We start from the raw sequence: 19,154 nt of genomic DNA, 5'->3' as shown, positions 1-19,154 counted from the left end.
CTCCTCTGCAGGATTGGCAATGTTATCTGTGTACGCCAGCTTGTCTGCGCTTATCATTCTTTTACTGTACTATTGGCTCCTATAAACTGTTCCTTGCTTTTTTTGCTGCCCTCCTGTTTTCAATAGCTTGTCGTTTATCTTGCCATACATTCAGCGCATTTAGAAAATAACAGACGAGGATTAGATGTTACCTACTGTCTCAGACAGACAGTACAAGAGTCTCCACAGAACATCTGGTTGTCCTGTGCAAAGGCAAGGCTCGGCTCAGAAACAAAAGAATATCATTGCAAGCCCACTACAATCACGGACAGCCTTTAAGGTGGACAGGTGGACAGGTGGCACCAGTTTCTGTCCATCCCCTGCTCTCCTCCTCGTCCCCATGCACCTGAACAACACTGCTGATTAACAAACCAAAGTAAGACACAGCAGGCAGGCTTTCAAATGGAGTTGCGTCTCAGAAATAAACCTGTTAAATTACGAAATACCAATACATAAAGAAAGGCGATGAGTTAAAAGATGATAGAGAGTACAGAGAAACAAAAGGAGGGAGAGACGGGCTATAAGAGGAAGCAGTAACAGTAGCAAGAACAGGCCCGGTTCTAGCACGGGGGCCGGGTGGGCCAGGCTCACCCAAACATGAGCCTGGCCCACCCAAACATGAGCCGTTGCCCTCTCAGTGAGGACATGAAGGTCAATAGCAAATGGGCACTATAATTTAAAAATGTTCCTCCAAACTTTGTTTTCCTTCCTATTCTGGGAGTTGCATGATTGGGCCTCGGCTCTCTCACAGCCATCCCCAACCACCCAACTCCTTTTAGAAAGGTGGGCTTTATCTTGCAGGTACAATAGGGACATAGCGAAAGGGACAGATTATTTATTTGGCACCGAGTAACTTTTGCAAAAAACACAGTTGATGGACAGAATGTAGAACAATGTCATACATTCACCCCAGTACAAGCATCTGGGCCTAAATCCATCATTTTTTTGCTCTCCACACCACCCTGGGTTAGACACTGGCTATATGCAAATCAGCTCTGACCCTGTGCCTCATGGGAACAGTCCAGTCCGAACTACCAAGCCATGTCTTTCCCAGACCGGAATCAAGCATCCAAGGACCGGTTTCTGGCTATCAGCCTTCATCAGCCTGGATAGCTTGACTCCAGTGGTGTGGAGAGCCTGGGACTCACGTCTGAGCATACCCAGCCAACTCGGGGTGAAAATTGCAAAAAACACAGTTGATGGACAGAATGTAGAACAATGTCATACATTCACCCCAGTACAAGGATCTGGGCCTAAATCCATCATGTTTTTGCTCTCCACACCACCCTGGGTTAGACACTGGCTATATGCAAATCAGCTCTGACCCTGTGCCTCATGGGAACAGTCCAGTCCGAACTACCAAGCCATGTCTTTCCCAGACCGGAATCAAGCATCCAAGGACCGGTTTCTGGCTATCAGCCTTCATCAGCCTGGATAGCTTGACTCCAGTGGTGTGGAGAGCCTGGGATTCACGTCTGAGCATACCCAGCCCACTCGGGGTGAAAATTGCAAAAAACACAGTTAATGTACAGAATGTAGAACAATGTCATACATTCACCCCAGTACAAGGATCTGGGCCTAAATCCATCATTTTTTTGCTCTCCACACCACGCTGGGTTAGACACTGGCTATATGCAAATCAGCTCTGACCCTGTGCCTCATGGGAACAGTCCAGTCCGAACTACCAAGCCGGAATCAGGCATCCAAGGACCAGATTCTGGCTATCAGCCTTCATCAGCCTAGATAGCTTGACTCCAGTGGTGTGGAGAGCCTGGGACTCACGGATTCCGGTCTGGGAAAGACATGGCTTGGTAGTTCGGACTGCACTGTTCCCATGAGGCACAGGGTCAGAGCTGATTTGCATATAGCCAGTGTCTAAACCAGGGTGGTGTGGAGAGCAAAACAATGATGGATTTAGGCCCAGATCCTTGTACTGGGGTGAATGTATGACATTGTTCTACATTCTGTCCATCAACTGTGTTTTTTGCAATTTTCACCCCGAGTGGGCAGGGTATGCTCAGACGTGAGTCCCAGGCTCTCCACACCACTGGAGTCAAGCTATCCAGGCTGATGAAGGCTGATAGCCAGAAACCGGTCCTTGGATGCTTGATTCCGGTCTGGGAAAGACATGGCTTGGTAGTTCGGACTGGACCCATGAGGCACAGGGTCAGAGCTGATTTGCATATAGCCAGTGTCTAACCCAGGGTGGTGTGGAGTGCAAAAAAACGATGGATTTAAGCCCAGATCCTTGTACTGGGGTGAATGTATGACATTGTTCTACATTCTGTCCATCAACTGTGTTTTTTGCAATTTTCACCCCGAGTGGGCTGGGTATGCTCAGACGTGAGTCCCAGGCTCTCCACACCACTGGAGTCAAGCTATCCAGGCTGATGAAGGCTGATAGCCAGAAACCGGTCCTTGGATGCTTGATTCCGGTCTGGGAAAGACATGGCTTGGTAGTTCAGACTGGACTGTTCCCATGAGGCACAGGGTCAGAGCTGATTTGCATATAGCCAGTGTCTAACCCAGGGTGGTATGGAGTGCAAAAAAACGATGGATTTAGGCCCAGATCCTTGTACTGGGGTGAATGTATGACATTGTTCTACATTCTGTCCATCAACTGTGTTTTTTGCAATTTTCACCCCGAGTGGACTGGGTATGCTCAGACGTGAGTCCCAGGCTCTCCACACCACTGGAGTCAAGCTATCCAGGCTGATGAAGGCTGATAGCCAGAAACCGGTCCTTGGATGCTTGATTCCGGTCTGGGAAAGACATGGCTTGGTAGTTCAGACTGGACTGTTCCCATGAGGCACAGGGTCAGAGCTGATTTGCATATAGCCAGTGTCTAACCCAGGGTGGTATGGAGTGCAAAAAAACGATGGATTTAGGCCCAGATCCTTGTACGGGGTGAATGTATGACATTGTTCTACATTCTGCCCATCAACTGTGTTTTTTGCAATTTTCACACCGAGTAACTTTTGCCTACTGTCCTTCTGTGTGGATATTTCCATTTCTGTTCAGCCTGGAGAAAGAAATTTGTTTATTTTGATTCACCTTTCCAGACCCCTGCAGCTGCTTATAAGATCAGGCTGTGAGACATAGGTTGACTAACAGAGTAGGTAAGAGAATGTGTTACTATTTTTTTTTTTTTTTTTATCTACACTGTCCCAGCAAAGCACATACTTGGTGTATGCGTCATTTAAATTGTTTTTATCATTATCATGGCCAGGGATGCAAGATAACAAAAAAAAGGTTCAGATAACTGGTGATTAATGATCCTGCTGGAGAGCAATCCTTTGCCTGTTGGTAGTTTGCAGATAAGCTGTATTTTATGTGGATAGCTCAGTGGGTTCCTGCCATTGTCACATAGATTCTTGTGTTACTTGCAGTTTAGAACTTACAATCCTAACATAGGACAGTGACCTATGAACTGTCATCAAAGAGCTGCATACAAACATGAATGGTATAGTTAGAACTTTACTTTTTTTTGTGTTACTATATAGTTAGCACTTTTGTTATTTTATTGTTGCCGATATACATTTTTATTAGTAAAGCCAACCCCCAACCACTGGGGTATGCTTTACATCCTGAGTTTGTGCTTTTGCAGCCCCAACCCTGAAAATATACTGCCCATCAGTACGGATGACATGTAATTCCTATACCTAGTAATCCTCATCCTCATCTCATCCTCCCTGTAGACTGTTTGATTAATTGTCTCTGTATAATGTGAGCGTGGTGTAAAGTATTGTTACACCCTACACTGATGTGAGTAGCGCTATACAACAAATTAAATGCATTTGAGAGAAGGGCTATGGAGAGATGAGGGGCACTGTTGGAGGGCGGTGGTAATGGTGTCTGTGGAGGAAGAGATCATTGGTGGGGCACCAAAAAAGACTTTCGCACTAGTGCTAAAGCCAGCCCTGTCATGGCCTTTCGGTTTTATTTAATTAGCAGTCAGGTCATTAGGGCAACCGTGGAACATATTTTAAAGTGCATGCTAATTATATTTATTGCTATATTCAAAGTTTTAAGTTTTAAGGTGATTTTACGGGAATAATGAAAGTGGAGCCGGATGGTGGCTTACATTGGGCTGGGGCCCAAGGTCAGGTGTGAGATAAGAGGCACAGGTGAGGGGTGGTAGAAAAGTGGATAATCGAGCCTGGCCTGTTGGAATTTGAGGGTTTGCACTTAGGTCCAGACATTGGTCTTACTTTCAAATAACTCTCCACATGCTCTCTGTATACACACAGAATCGTTCTATTGTATCATGGGGACTATTTGCAAGTAGATATGATGTAATCTAGGGCTTGTAGGCTACCACAAGAAGGGACAAATTAGGCCCGTAGTGGCCCACCCAAATACAAATTCCTGGAGCCGGGCCTGAGCATGAAAACAGGTCAAGGGAGCACGTGAGGAAAATGGGAAGTGAACAAAAGGAGAAATAGAAAGGGTGAAGAACAGGGCAGATGAAGAAAGAAGCTGCACCCTCTTTCACGTTATCCTTTTATGTGTGCCCATTCCTAGTATTTGGTTTAGGAAGTTGTTGTATTTACTTGTGCTTGTTTTTAAGTTCTGTTACACATGTCATATTCCAGAATGCTCATGGCTCTGACCGATCCTAGAATCCTAGGGGAGGCAGTTTGTGCTTGGCCAGCTAGCGGTGAGACTACTTCTGTTGTGCTCTACATTAAACTGCTTAATGCAGACTTTGCCGAGTACCTTGGGAAAGGAGGGGCAAAGAGTGTTTAGATATTTGCCAATAGCGTTACAAGCAAATGGTCAAGCAGTTCCTAATGAGTATAAAGAAGCTATTACCAGACTTGGAGTCAGGTTTTCCATAGAGGAGAATCTGGTAATGAATTGTTACAAGTTTTATACACAAAGACAAAAGGAGACTGACTGAGGCAATTGAAGATTTTGTAGCCCGGTTAAGAGAACTGTCTATTAATTGCAAATTTGGAGCCATGAATGATGAGCTCATAAGAGATCAATTGATTGTTCAACGTTTCAACAAAAAGATACAAGAAAGGCTATGGGCGGCAAAGAATCCTTCATTGAAAGCTGCTATAGATTTGGCGAAAGTAATTGAGGAATTTGACAAATGCATGAAAGTAATACATTCTCATACGAGAAACAGCTTGCAACAAGAGGTTTCTGACGTTTCAGAAAAAAAATGGTCCGGAATATGAAAACTGTGATAAAGAGCAAACAAAAAGGTCCAGTAAAGAGAAATCCTTCCTCTAACAAATTCTGTACCAGATGTGGTAGCAATAGTCACACTTCGGAGGCTAGGTTTTGTTTTGCGGCAAACAAGGAATGTCTTAAATGTGGCCTTTTGGGACATTTTTCAAAGATGTGCAAGACAAAAAACAAGCAGAAAGTTGCAACAGTGGAAGATCACATGTAAGAGAGGAATAATGAAGGTGAAAGATTGCTAGTTGTAGATGATGTTGATGTGGTTGCTGACGAGAGACGTCAAAACAGACCAAAAGCAATCTTCAACATTGGAGGTCATGAAGTTTCATTAATGGTGGACACAGGATCTCGTTATACCATTATTCCACGGTCTACTTTTGACAATCTTTGGGAAAACAAAAGTTTGGCTCTTAGTGACATTTCACCAAGAGGGTTCAATGGGAAAAAAATTGACATTCTTGGATATTTTGATTCAGAAATTATTTTTCAGAATAGATCTACTTTTGGTCGAGTGTATGCTTCTTTTGATGGTCCACCAATTTTGGGTTGGGTACATCAATATGATCTCTACATTATCATTAATCCCAAAGCCAAAAACCAAGTGATGTGGTAGAAGATTACTCTGTAGAGAATATTCTGCAAGAATTCAGCTCAGTTTTCAAAGATGAACTTGGAGAACTTACAGGTTATACTCATCTAATTAAACTTAAGAAAAATAGTTTGCCTGTACAACATCGGTTAAGGAGGGTTCCTCATGCTATTAGAGATGATGTTAAATCATTGATTGATGAAATGCTTCAGAGTGGGGTGATTGAACCAGTGGATGCCTCCCCATGGGTTTCTCCGGTGGTGATTTCGAAGAAATCTGATGGCAAATTGAGGTTTTGTGTTGACCTTAGGTCAGTGAATAAGTGTGTGGTTGCAGACACATTCCCTTTGCCCAATATTAACAAAATGGTGTCAACTCTTCAGGTAGCCAAGTTTTTTTCGAAACTTGGCCTGAAGAGTGCCTATCATCAGGTCAAGCTTCATGAAACTTCTAAACAGTTTACCGCTTTTATTACCAGCGAAGGAATATTCCAGTTCACACGTCTTCCTTTTGGGCTGATATCTGTAGCAAGTGTGTTACAGAGAATGGTAACTGAGATTTTCAAAGGTCTAACAAAAGTAGTGTTTTTTCAAGATGATATCTTGATCTTTGGGGATTCTGTGGCTGACCTTAATCGTGTTCTTAAGGATGTTTTGCATAGAATTTGGGACACGGGCCTTACTTTACGTAAGGAAAAGTGTTCATTTCTTGTGCAAAATATTGAATACTTGGGTCATGAGATATCAGTTGATGGAGTCAAACCAAAGAAGGATCTTCTTAAAGCAATACGTTCTGCTCCTTACCCGTGTGACAAAGACCAATTGCGCTAGTTTATGGGCCTCATTGAATATTATTCGAAATTTGTAGAGAAATTTTCTGAAAAGACAATACACCTTAGAGCTTTGTTGAAGAAAGGTTGTAAATTTGTATGGGGACCTGAACATGAGTCAAGTTTCAATAATATCAAAGATGATATTTGTAAAGCTAAAGTACTTGCACCGTTTGACACCAAGACAATCTCAACACTAATGGTTGATGCTAGTGCAACTGGACTTGGGGCTGTGCTTCTGCAAAGATGTAAGGAGGGGGAGCGACCCATTGCTTTTGCCTCGCGGACGCTTTCTTCATCTGAACAAAACTATTCAGTTATAGAGAAGGAGGCGTTGGCGGCAGCTTGGGGGCGCACCATTTCCGCACATATCTTTGGGGAGCCATGTTTAATTTGGTAACTGATCATGAACCATTGTTAAGAATTCTTTCTCCTGGTGGTGCAATATGTAGTTCGCCAAGATGGGCGAGATTAGCATCCAAACTTCAAGAGTATCATTTTGAAATTTCCCACATCCAAGGTTGGAAGAATTTCCAAGCCGATTGTCTGTCTAGACATTTCGTACAGGGTGATTTAGGAAATGGTGGGGATTTCAGTCTGGAGAACGAAGATGAGAATATTGCTTGGATTGATGATGTTCTCTTTATAGGTGAGAGTTCATTTTCACGTGATGATTGGGTGAATGCCATGACCAATGATAATGTAATGCAAGAGGTTATTCAATTGATAAAACTAGGCTCAAAACGTGAAAGCTGTGTGCATGTTACTGTTCGACCATATTTAAAGGTAATTGATGAGCTATCTATCTGTGATGAAAGTGTGGTAATGAGGGGTGAGAAATTCATTCCTCCAACTGAGTTGAGATTGAAGCTCACGGCTATTGCTCATGAAGGTCATCTTGGCCAAACTCTAACACCACAGAGACTTAGGGCCAATTTTTGGTGGCCTGGCATCGATTCACAAATTTCTTCATGGGTTGAAGAATGTCCGACTTGCAAAAATAGTGAGAAGAGATTAAAAATCGCAGTGAGTTCAACTGTGGGTAAAATAGTTTCTCCAGATATGCCTTGGCACACTATCTGTTTACATTTTATTGGGCCTATGGAGGAGTTACCTGTTTAACAACGGTTTGCTGTAGTTTCTGTGGATTCTTTTAGCAAATGGTTATCAGTTGAGTTTTTGAAGGACATTACTACGGAGACTACTATAAATCATTCCCGGGTGCGGTGCGACTAAGGAGGATGAATTACACATGCTCTTTTTTTGCCCCGTTTACAGAAAAGCTAGAAAGTACTGGTTGGTACCCTTATGTAAGAACATGGGATTCGACAAATGTTATGTTGCAATGAGAGTTTTTAAGACTGACACATCTACGCATATAGTTTATGCACTCTCAAAGTTCCTTTTAGCTATGTGGACCAAGAGATGTTCCCTGATCACAGCGGAACCCAGGGGTGATTGTACATTGTGATTGCATATCCTGATTGATAATCTGATTTTATGAAATGTTAATTTTATGTCCTCTGGTTTTATATATGTTTTAACTGTTATCTTTTATGACTGAAAAAATGTCGAAATAAAGATCAAATGATGAAATCATTTAAAATCTTTATTTCAATTGGAAGGTTTTCCATGTGTTATTATTACTGACAATGGAACACAATTAGTTTCCCAGAAGATGAGGTCTTTCCCGAGTAGTTGTGGAATATCACATCATAGAACTTCACTTTATAATCCACAGGGGAACGGTCTGTGTGAGCGCATTAACAGGTTGGTGAAGGGTTCAATGCAGATGGCTATTTCTAAAGGATGTGTGGTTAATGATTTTGTACAGGACATGGTGTATGCTTATCGTACTACTACCCATGGAATTCAGGTGAAGTCACCTTTTCAAATCACGAGAGGTAGGCTTCCTTGTACTAAGTTAACTCCTTCTTGGATTAAAAATGTGTTTTCTAATAGTGAGCAGGTTAAAATGGTTGAAGGGGTTAAAGTTTGTGTTTACAATATTTCCAAAGGAGATTATGTTAAAGTTAAATCTGGTAGGATTTCTGGAGGGTTGTCCAAATTTAGAGGTCCTTTTAGGGTGAAGGAAGTGTTTCCACATTATCTTGTTCTTACCAATGGTGAAAAAAAGAACATGAGGAGAGTGGCCTTATATCAGAAAGGGAAAGGAAGTGTTTAACAGTGGTTATATGTTTGCTTCTTCAGATGAATCTACTGTTTCTTATTCTTCTCCAGTTCAAATGAGAAGTGATGGTGGAGATGCTGCGGACACTGGTAATACCACTAACATTTCTTCAGAGTTTTCTACTGAGGCTAATTTCAGATCTTCAAGGTATCGCAGACCACCTGTGTATTCAAATGATTTTTGTTGCGATTAATTTTTATTAATTTCATGTTTTGCAGTTTTTATTTTTGGTTCTTTGTTATCAATTTTCTCTTAACCTCATTTACTCTTATGTAGTTTCAATTGGTTCTCACATTGTACTTTTGTTTAGTTTTAATGAGAGAAGATGTGTTGTATTTACTTGTGCTTGTTTTTAAGTTCTGTTACACATTTCATATTCCAGAATGCTCATGGCTCTGACCGATCCTAGAATCCTAGGGGAGGCAGTTTGTGCTTGGCCAGCTAACGGTGAGACTACTTGTTGTGCTCTACATTAAACTGCTCATTACAGACGTTGCTGAGTACTAGTTATTTACAACAGAAGTCTGGTCACCACAGTTGAATCAGCTTGTACTGAAAAACATAATTATTTTTAACTGCTGCAACAATATCACTGTGACTTCTTTTTATGATGTTACAATGCTTATTTAAAGTAAAGGGCAACAGTTGCGTGTGCAGAAAGTCAATTTAAGGCAAATAAAGGTGGATGCAGCACTTGCGAGAGAGTGGGGTTTTGTGTAATCACTTGTATCGCTTGTATATTCTATTCTTCATTATGAAAAGTTAATGTATTATAAGCAGTGCCTACCATTGCCCTAATTTTAAAAAAAATGCAGTTATTTTATGAGCATTTCTAGACATGTACATTGCTCAAAAGCAGCAAATGTGTGAAATCTAACCTGCTACATGGTTGAGAGTGCTTTCTTTTGCTATGAATAAAGTGTAATTCCAAGGTTCACACATAAGGCATAGAAATAACTCACATACGTGCACAGGAAACATTTAAATGTCACACATTTGCAAATCGTAAACTTGGCAGCTGTGAATGCGACTTGCAGTTTCGCTTGATGAAGGGCTGGGGGAAACAAGCACTGCTAGTTAAACTGACGGGACTAGGTGAAGAAGACTCACAATTACATTAGGTAAGGCAACTTGGCACATCCACGCTTTTAAAGCCAGAAGGAGCCAATCATGAGGCCCCTACTGGCAGACCAGTCCTCCCGCCACAAAACAAGCCCCCACGTGCGGCGACGCACTCTCTGACCTGGGATGTGGAAGTGGGGCAACGGCTTGGGCTCTCCTGAGGCTTGAAGAATTTGCTGATAACGGTTTGTCCGGCTTTCGCCTGGCCGCCCCCCTGCTGCTTCCGCCGCGGCATTACACTACACAGCCAGCCGTGATAGACTAAATGTAAGCTGCCACACAACCCCCGACTGTATCCCGCCGCCTGTGTCCTCGCCCTGTCGGGCCGTGTGACTGGAGCGATCTCAGTAGATGACAGAAAAGGCAACCAATCTAAAAGCACGCCGAAGCACTGCCTTGATCCTAGAGGCCCGTCCCGCAGCACTGGGACCGCCCCAAGTGCGTTTTCATTACAATGGGACCGCCCTCCCCAGCAGGCAGGCTTTCGAGAGTTTGGTTTCTTCCCACCGCAAATCTCTTCCCACACGCCCCTAGTCTCATCCGAATGATGGCTGTTGCACAGCCCTCTCTCTCTAGATCCTCCCCGAACAGCCCGGAAGCCGGCCCACCCGCTTCCCCTGGACACGCCCCCGGTGTGTTGGTTCCCTTGCAATTGCCTTTACATACTACTGCCTTCGGACTATGACCTCTTGGCGCTCATTCTCCAGCGGCAGCGGTGCGGTGAGGACAACATGGGCCGCGTTCTGAACGCCATCGTGGCCGTGTGCCCGGGCATGGGCATCGGGAAGGACGGTAGTCTACCCTGGCCTATACTGAGGTGAGCAACGCCAGTGGCGCTTGGGTGAAAGGGTGCTTAACGATCTTTGTTAAGATACCGCCCTAGGCGAAATCAGACTTGGCTCTTATTTTCTCCCTACCCGTGTTTTTCATTTTAAACATTTTTGAAGCGCTACAGCTAACAGGAGTTGCACTTCTACTCGGTGCTTAACTTGCAAACCAAAACAGCTGGCCCAAGTTTTTCCAAGGAGGTTGTGGCCCATTATTTCCACTCATGTTGCCCACTTCCACCACTGGACCACCTTCGCCCTGCCCACTGTCTTCAGTGGTAGCAACAGGCTTGGAATCGTGAATAATGGGTGAACATAGTAAGTAGGTTCAAGTAAGGTGATATAACCTAGAAAAAAACTTAAACTAGCATTAGCATAGCCAATAGGTCTCGCCTTTGGGCCCTTATAAGTGTTTAGTCAGGGCTATTTGCTTTGCCAGTGTATTTATGCTATGTTGTAGAGTAGTGTGGCTGGTGTGCAGTATGGTGCAAAGTTATCATGAAAAGCCTTATAAGCATTTTTGTTACCTTACATATAATTAATAAAATATTATGAATAACTCAATGACCCTATAAAAAAAAGTAAAATAAAAATGTTTTTGAAGATATACGAGTAAAAGTGATTATTGTTTTGAAGTAAATAAGGCCAAAATGCGACTTCACAAGCAAAATTATTTTCTATACAGCGGAATACCGCAAACCGTTTCATATTAAACCAAACCGTGATGGGAATTAATAAACTTGCCATGGTTATGTTTTCCTTGAGGTTAGAGCAGCTCTGTGCCTTTTAATCAAGAAGGACCCTAGTGCATGACAACCCTGCGTCTCTGCTTAAGGTGTTAATTGGCCGAGGACAGCCTGTAGAGTCTCATGTGAAGCAGCGTGCTGAGGAATATCCACATTTTACAGCCCCTTTAATAAAAGCTGTTGGGGCAGAGTGAAGAGAAGGTTTTTTTAGGTCTCGCTGAGCCAGCGCATGCGTTGCTCTGTGAGAAATTTAGTAAACAGGCTTTTAAAAGTGCTTCCAGAGGCTTTTCCTGGCCTCAAGCTTGCGTACACGCGCGCAGCCGACAGGTGGGTTTCTGTCAAGGCTCATTTAAGCCTTGCGTGCCTCTCTCCACGCTTCAATTCCCCCGTCCCCCCCCCGCACCACAGATCGCGTCACTCTGCTGGCCTCCACTATTTCCCCCGTCTCTCTATACTACAGCAGGCTGTAGCCTGCTTTTAAAAAAAATTATTTTAACGTGCGCACACAACTCCTGGGATTGTGAATATTAGTGGTCTCATCTCATACTGCCCCTAACCCTCTTTCATGACTCACCGAGGGGCATGCTCGCTCTCTTCCTGTCCTACGTGCCCCACCTGCCACTTTACTCACTCCCTCTCGCTCCGCCCGCTCTGCCTCAGCGTCGGACGGGACCGGTCTCCCACAATGTCGCAAGATGGCGGAGCTGAAGGTGACTGTCTCACTCTCCTCTGTACCGTGGTCTGGTCTCATCGCATACTGCCCCATACCCTATTTCATGATTCACCGAGGGGCATACTCGCTCTCTTCCTGTCTTACTATCTCCATTGGCCGTCCACGGGTCCGTCTCTGTCTCTCCTCGTGCTGGCACTTGCTCCTTTGGTCTCAGTTCTAATCTCTCTTCGCTTTCTCTCCCTGTGTCCAGACTCAAGCCCCGCCTGAAATGTTGTCCCTTGTACTATGGTCCCAGTACCCTCCCCCGGGTCCTCTGGCTCTTCACCCCTTCCTGCCCACTAGCTGTGTCTTTCTCTAGCCTAACACTTCTCCACACGCTGCCATCATTTTAAAATTCTCTCGCTGGAGCCAGGCCTTGCCGACAGTAATATTTAAAGCGCTTGGCGGGGTACGGAGGCTTTGCGGGGTAAGGAGGCTTTGTGTTCAAGCAGTGGCGCTGTGGCTCTTACCCTTGTACTCTCCCCTCTCAGCCCTCGGCTTTCCGCGCCTCTCCAAGCTCAAGTTGTATCTACAGTTTCTTAACACAATCTTTCTCGCCATCCACCCAGCACCCTTTCTTCTACAGCCACTCACCGCCATAAATCAGACTGACACGCCGGACCACCATGTGCAGCATCTTATCATCACTGGGGAGTTCTGTGCACGCTCCCACCTAAGCAGGCTCATAGAAGTTGGTTATCCAAATTGCGTTTCGAGTGCCTCGAAAAACTAAAACAAACACCCACCCGTCATCCTCAACGCACACATAACTGTAAGAAAGAGATAAACAGCTCAGCTTGTGTTATCGTAAGGGAATCAGTGGGTGAGCTGGCGTCCCAGGTCGGGTCTGCCCAACCGGTTTTAACTTTATTAAAAAACTAAGCTTGCCAAAGAACACAAGGCTTGCTGTTCCCTCCCTACACATCCAGGCAGTGTGTGCTGCTCCTCGATGGGGTTTGTGTGATTGGGACATGCGCTGTGAAAACACTCCCAGGCGCTTCCAAACCACCCGCTCATAAAGGTGTCATGGGGACGTACATCCTTTATTTCACATTTGTATGACATCTCCTGACCCTGCTGTTGCACAAAAAAACTCTGTCGAGCATGTTTGCCAAGGCAGCGGGTACTCCCCCCTCGTCCAGCCTCCCAGTCACAGGAGCAAACATGCCACAATGTGGGGAGCCAACCCAAAAACACACACCAGACTGACTACTTGTACTGTTTATGCGGAAGACTTATTTATTTATTTATTTATTTATTTATTGCCAACAAACGACGTTTCACATTTGAAACCGTCTCCCTGCTAAAATGTCCCTAAAGGCAACTCACCATAATGACTCAAGGCAGTGCCCCCTGGGTTCTCCCCCCAAAGACGAGAGCCCTCAGTTGCCTAATAGTTACCTAGTTATCGGCATGTTTCAGAAATATGTTGTTGCAGAAATAATAATATTAACCTATCTACTGATGGGGCTGTTTTAGCTTGAGAAAGTTAAACAACAATCGTTTCTACATTTTGCCTAACAAAGGAGGTTTCTGTGTCCACCACAGCAGGAGTTAACATATGTGAGGTACGTAAACAAACACAGACACGCAGATAAACACATACTTAGTAACACACAGAAAGCACAGACACTAACATATAAAAACACTCATAGAAACAAGTATAGAAGACACACAAACATCAAAGATACACAGGCACACAATGGTATGCAATATATTTATATATACAATGAACACAAGTAAGAACACAAACAAGCACCTATACAAACTCACAAGCACGCATACAAGACTCAGGCACACATAAACACACACAGAACGGCACCAAAAAGCAGGCCAGCACAAACGCACACTACCAAATTTACAGTATGGGCATATTAATATTCCCCGCGTTTCTCTTTAGTACCAGGACGCACAGCACCCACGCCAGTGCAGTGTGTATCCCTGCCCAGCTCTCTGGGTGCAGCAGGACACACTGCATCCAAGCCAGTCCAAGCCACAACAAGCATTGGCATAGACAATAGGTCTTGCCTTTGCGACCTTAAAAGTGTTTAGCCATGTAACGGTTGATGTTGCACCAAGGATTTTGTGCTGCACAACTAAATACTTATAAGTTGCCAATGCTTGTTTATGAACTGCCTGGCACCCAAAAATTGTGAGCACTTTGAAACAAAGGCTTTGTGTTTTTTTGGCGAAAGAAAGTAGAAACGTCATATTTGGTAACAAAAAACAACGTATCCAACTAATTTGAAACAAAATAAACACAGACGCCTTTTAAATGTATAAGGGCGGCGTGGGTGGGTGGATGAATGCTTGTATTTGTACTGAGCTCTCCTTCCAGTGTGCACGGTGGTGAGGGAAGGGTTATTAGTTGTAGAAACGGAAATAAATTGTTTACTTGTGGCATAGTGGCTTCAGTAAACCACTATGCCTCAAATGAAGTGCATATTTGACAACAAACCGCTAGTAACAGAGCCCCATCTAACACATTTTCTGCTTTTTTTAAAAACTTAAATTTAGAGACTGGTAACTGCCCATGTTAATATTAATGTTTTAAATATTAACTGTATGCTTCCATTTGATATGAACATTGCACAACAAAAAACATTAGTGGTGTGGGGGAAGTGGATTTGTTGGCGCTTGGGCCCCAGCCAGAATGAAAGCCCTTATAATACTGTTTAGTGTGTAGTCTGTAAATGTTTACTTTGTACATTACCCAGAAATAAAGTAGTAGTGCCCAAATTAATTCAGATGAATAATACACAGTTTGCCCGCCTGGCCTGAGAGCAACACACACACGCACTCGCTATTGAACATCACCCAGTCTCTAGTTCCCACACCTTTCAGATTGTTCTTTACAGTTGTTAGTTTTGTAATAAAGCTTTGGATATATGTTGTATTGCCGATGTACCCAACCTACTTTGATTTGATGCCATGGCATAGCCTATCCTCCGAACTGAACAAATCTCTGATGCGATATTGGGAAGCAACACTTGGTTTATCACCACCTATGTAGGTCAATGCTCCTTTTCTTTTTTGATATGCCAGTAACTAATGAAGTTGACATGCTATTTCGACTAACTTACTTTTAAATTGATCCTTACGATTGTACTCCTTCATGTATATGAACGTCTGAAGTGGCCACTGACCCGTCTATTGTACTACGGCATAATTATTCAATTTCTTCATCTGTGTAATGCTGTGATATGACAAAAATGCAATAAACAGATTCCAACAAAAAAAAAATGAATAATACACAGTTGCTAAAAATATTGCGCTGGGATGTACCCTGCTTTACTGTGAAATGAAATGAAATTTGGCCACCACATGAATAACTTTGCCACAACATAAAAAATGTAGCGCCCTGCTAAAAATATAGAAATACTGTTTACACATTTGTTGCAAATAAGATAAACTGCTAGCTAAAGCTTATTTATTATAAATAAAGCGTGTGTGTTGGTGAAAAACATATTATAGCGGCCAGCCCAAAAAAAGCACAGATATTTTTCACATTGACGAAGAGTAAGATCTCGGCCTCTGTGGAGGGAGCATACCCCGATTTGACGTAATGTGGGGCCATTGCATCAAGTTCCTAGTGTGTGACTTTCAGGAGCTCACCTGCCCTCACTACCTCCGGATGCCTATCGCGGAGTCCCAGGAACAGTGAAGGACTGGCTATTCACCCCGTTTCTCCCCCCTCTCTCTAGTTCTGGAGTTCTAGGAGAGGCCATTGGCCCCTCCCCCTGGGCGACCCCATTCAAGAATGGTGACGCCCCCTAAGGACCTTAAATTGACTGCTCACCGATCATGACCTTACCGCCACAGGCCAGCATAGTTGACCGACAATCTGGCCCCCCCAAACCTCCTACTCTGAAAGGTCATGCCTACCTAGAACAGCCTCCCAGCCATGCCAAAATATTCCTTGTCAGTAATTTGTTGCCTGCCCTAGTCAGGTGGACCCCATCCTGTAAGTAGAAATGTTCCCCCCCAGATGCACCCATGTGGAATATTCTGCAATTGAGGAGATCGAAATAACTTCTCTATCTTGTTGTTGATCCTCTTTACAGAGTGATTCAACGCCCTGACAGAGTCCCCCCCCCCCCCCCCCCTCCATTGCAGCCTAGGAATCAACCGAGACCACACTATGGTGAAGCCTGGGCGTATTTTTGCCAGCTAACCCGCTACAGAGATAATCTCTTCCATCAGGACCCTCCTGCCCAGTGTTACTAAACAGTTTCCACCCACGTGTAAGATAACCACTGAGGGCGGCGGGGTGTGTCTGTCGAGCAATTCTGTAAAGAACCCCTTAAACTAGCTGAGGGAAAGACCCCCTACCATGAAAGGAAACCTTGAAACCTCCTTGTTCCGCCCTCTGTCTTAAGTCGCCTGAAAAGAAAACAAGTTTAGTGCGCTTAACGTACGAGTGACCAACCACCCATACTACTTGTGTCTCCTTCCTGTGCTCCCGAGTCCGCCATGATGAGGATGCTGGCTGTTGATGCTCCGGTAATAGTTTCTGTCCTGCGTCACAGGCCCGAGAAACTAAAATACAAACAAACAATACGACAGGTATCGGCGTAACTTACTTATTGCCTCCCAACATGTGCAGCCGCACATAACGTTTATAACAGTTGGAAGACCATCTCCCAATCCTCTTTACATTGCTGGCATGCAACCCTCTCGCTGTTGCTTCAGTGGCCACTCCTATTCTGAATGAATGCGTCCCAAAATCCTTAGGATTTAAACCCGCCTTGCTAATTGCCAGTGCCAACACTCTTTGGAACTGAAGCCTGGTCAATGGAGTACCGTCTGCATGCATTAACAATGCACCCTCTGCCGTGCCTACCCGTTGCTTGATAAAGGCCTCTACATGGAACACTGGGCAGCAAGGATTAGTCCAAGCCTGGTGGAGTACCAAACTATCCCCCCCCCCCCCGGGCCTCCTGATCTGTTTTGGATTTAAGTATGGTTATCAACAGTGTATCGTCCACTATCTTTGTGTGTTCAAGCCGGAGACCCCCTAGCATGTCCAGCTTGTTGCTAGCCACCAGTTCGCTTACCCGTAATGCCCCATAAAAGGCAAATGAAAAGGCAGCTCTGAATAAGAGTACCTCCCCTGAGGAGCTACAAGTGTCAGACTAGGCATCCAACACTGCTACAAGCCGGTCTAAACCGATTGGTTGTCTGGAATCAGTGGTAGTTGCATGCATGCACCGCCACCCCCTCAATGCCTTCCGCACTATGAAACTGTTTGTGGGATCTTTGGCCCCTTTTAGCTGCGCAAAGAAAGAAACGGCCGCCTTGTGTCTGCTAGCTGTCGCTGCTGAGCACCCTTCTTTGTGTAATGTGTCCATGTACTGGGTAAAATTCCCCTCCTGATCCCACTTCTCCGCCCAGTCCTGACCCAAAAATGAGCAATAAGACATAAACCCCCCTTCGTAAGCCGTCCTGGTCCGGGGGGCTAGGCTAGCTGCCACGAGGTTCTGTAGCTGGGGGAACCAATTTGCCAGAGTGTTGTTGGGAAGTGTGCCGGTGTTGCCTCTGCAGATGGTAGATGTTCCCTGAATATCTGCATCTTAAAGCGAGAGAGTGCGTCAGCTGCGTTATTCAAAACCTCTGGGACATGTTTGGCCGTAAACTGTACATTCAATTTCATGCATATCAGCACAATCTCCTTCATGAGACGGAGCATAAACTTACACCGCGCCGCCTGCTGATTGATACATTCAACTACGGTCATGTTATCAGACCAGAAGATCATAGATTGATTATACAAATGTTCAGGCCAAACTGTTAAGGCAACCCATATTGAAAATAGCTCCAAAAAGCCGATGTTAGCTGTCAAGCCGCTTTCTTCCCACCAAACCGGCCACTGTTGTGCCACCCACTTGTTTCCAAGTATGGCACCAACCCCCACACTGCCTGCAGCGTCAGCCCATAGACCTAACTCAGCCGACGTAGTGGGGGGACCGCACCACACTACTCTGCCGTTGAAATCCTCAAGGAATGCCATCCACATACGCATGTCCTGGCGAACCTCGGCCGACAATCTAGTGCGATGGTGTTTTTCCTGCAGGCCCGTCATGGCCTGTGCGATTGAGCGGGAGAAAGCGCGTGCCATGGGTATTACTCTTAGTGCGAAATTCAGTTGACTCACAGTCTGTTGTAGCTGCTATAGTGTCACTTTCTCTTTAATCAAACATTGTTGTAGAGCTGCTCTGAATTTCCTGGTTTTTTTTTCTTCTTTGGGTAACCTAAAACAACCCTCCACTGAGTCCAATTCTATGCCTAAAAATTCCAAGGATGTTGCTGGCCCTACCGTTTTTCCTGGCGCTAGCGGGACCCCAAAAGCCCGCATGAGCACGCAAAATTCCTGCAATGCCAACGCACACTCCTGCGAGCCCACTGTGCCCCGAAAAAGAAAGTCATCCAGGTAGTGCATGACATGATGGTGTCCCGTTGTTTGCCTCAAAACTCATTCCAGGAAGGAACTGAATGCCTCAACGTAGCCACTTGAAACAGAGCAACCCATGGGCATACACATATCCATATAGAATTTGCCTTGAAAGGAAAAACCTAGCAGATGCTGATCTAGGGGATGTACTGGCAGCAGCCGAAAAGCAGATTCAATGTCTGATTTAGCCATCAGGGCCCCAGGCCCAAGAAACCTCAACATATCCACTGCCTGGTCAAATGACGCATACTTAACACTACAAATGCCTTCGTCGATAGCGTCATTTATTGATGCGCCCCTAGGTGCTGAGAGGTTGTGGATGAGTCTGTACTCGCCCTTTTCTTCCTTTGGGACCACTCCGAGGGGTGAGCAAACAAAATTAGGCACAGGGATTCCAGTAAAGGGACCCGCTATCCTACCCAGGCGCAGCTCTTTCTCAATTTTTGTCACCA

The 19,154-nt window shown here is 44.6% G+C and overlaps 2 protein-coding genes across 5 annotated transcripts in view; one reads left to right on the top strand and one right to left on the bottom strand.

Annotated features, from left to right (window-relative positions):
- The window catches only part of MSH3 (mutS homolog 3), a 1,953,894-nt gene extending 1,943,459 nt beyond the window's left edge, over positions 1-10,435 (bottom strand). For both annotated transcript variants that reach the window (XM_078675310.1, XM_078675311.1), the window contains exon 1: positions 10,088-10,435. In XM_078675310.1, the coding sequence (XP_078531436.1) occupies positions 10,088-10,201 (114 nt within the window). In that variant the 5' untranslated portion in view covers positions 10,202-10,435. The remainder of the gene's footprint in view (positions 1-10,087) is intronic.
- Positions 10,146-19,154, top strand: part of DHFR (dihydrofolate reductase) — a 171,642-nt gene continuing 162,633 nt past the window's right edge. Inside the window, exon 1 of one of the 3 annotated variants that reach the window (XM_078675313.1) lies at positions 10,146-10,233. In XM_078675313.1, the coding sequence (XP_078531439.1) occupies positions 10,232-10,233 (2 nt within the window). In that variant the 5' untranslated portion in view covers positions 10,146-10,231. Of the gene's footprint in view, positions 10,234-10,571; positions 10,784-19,154 lie in introns of those variants that run through there. The other 2 variants (XM_078675312.1, XM_078675314.1) reach the window with 2 other exon arrangements.

The sequence above is a fragment of the Lissotriton helveticus genome, chromosome 2_1, assembly GCF_964261635.1.
Source record: "Lissotriton helveticus chromosome 2_1, aLisHel1.1, whole genome shotgun sequence".
Taxonomy (NCBI): domain Eukaryota; kingdom Metazoa; phylum Chordata; class Amphibia; order Caudata; family Salamandridae; genus Lissotriton; species Lissotriton helveticus.
Note: the sequence above shows the minus strand (reverse complement) of the source record. Positions and strands in the feature narration are given on the sequence as shown.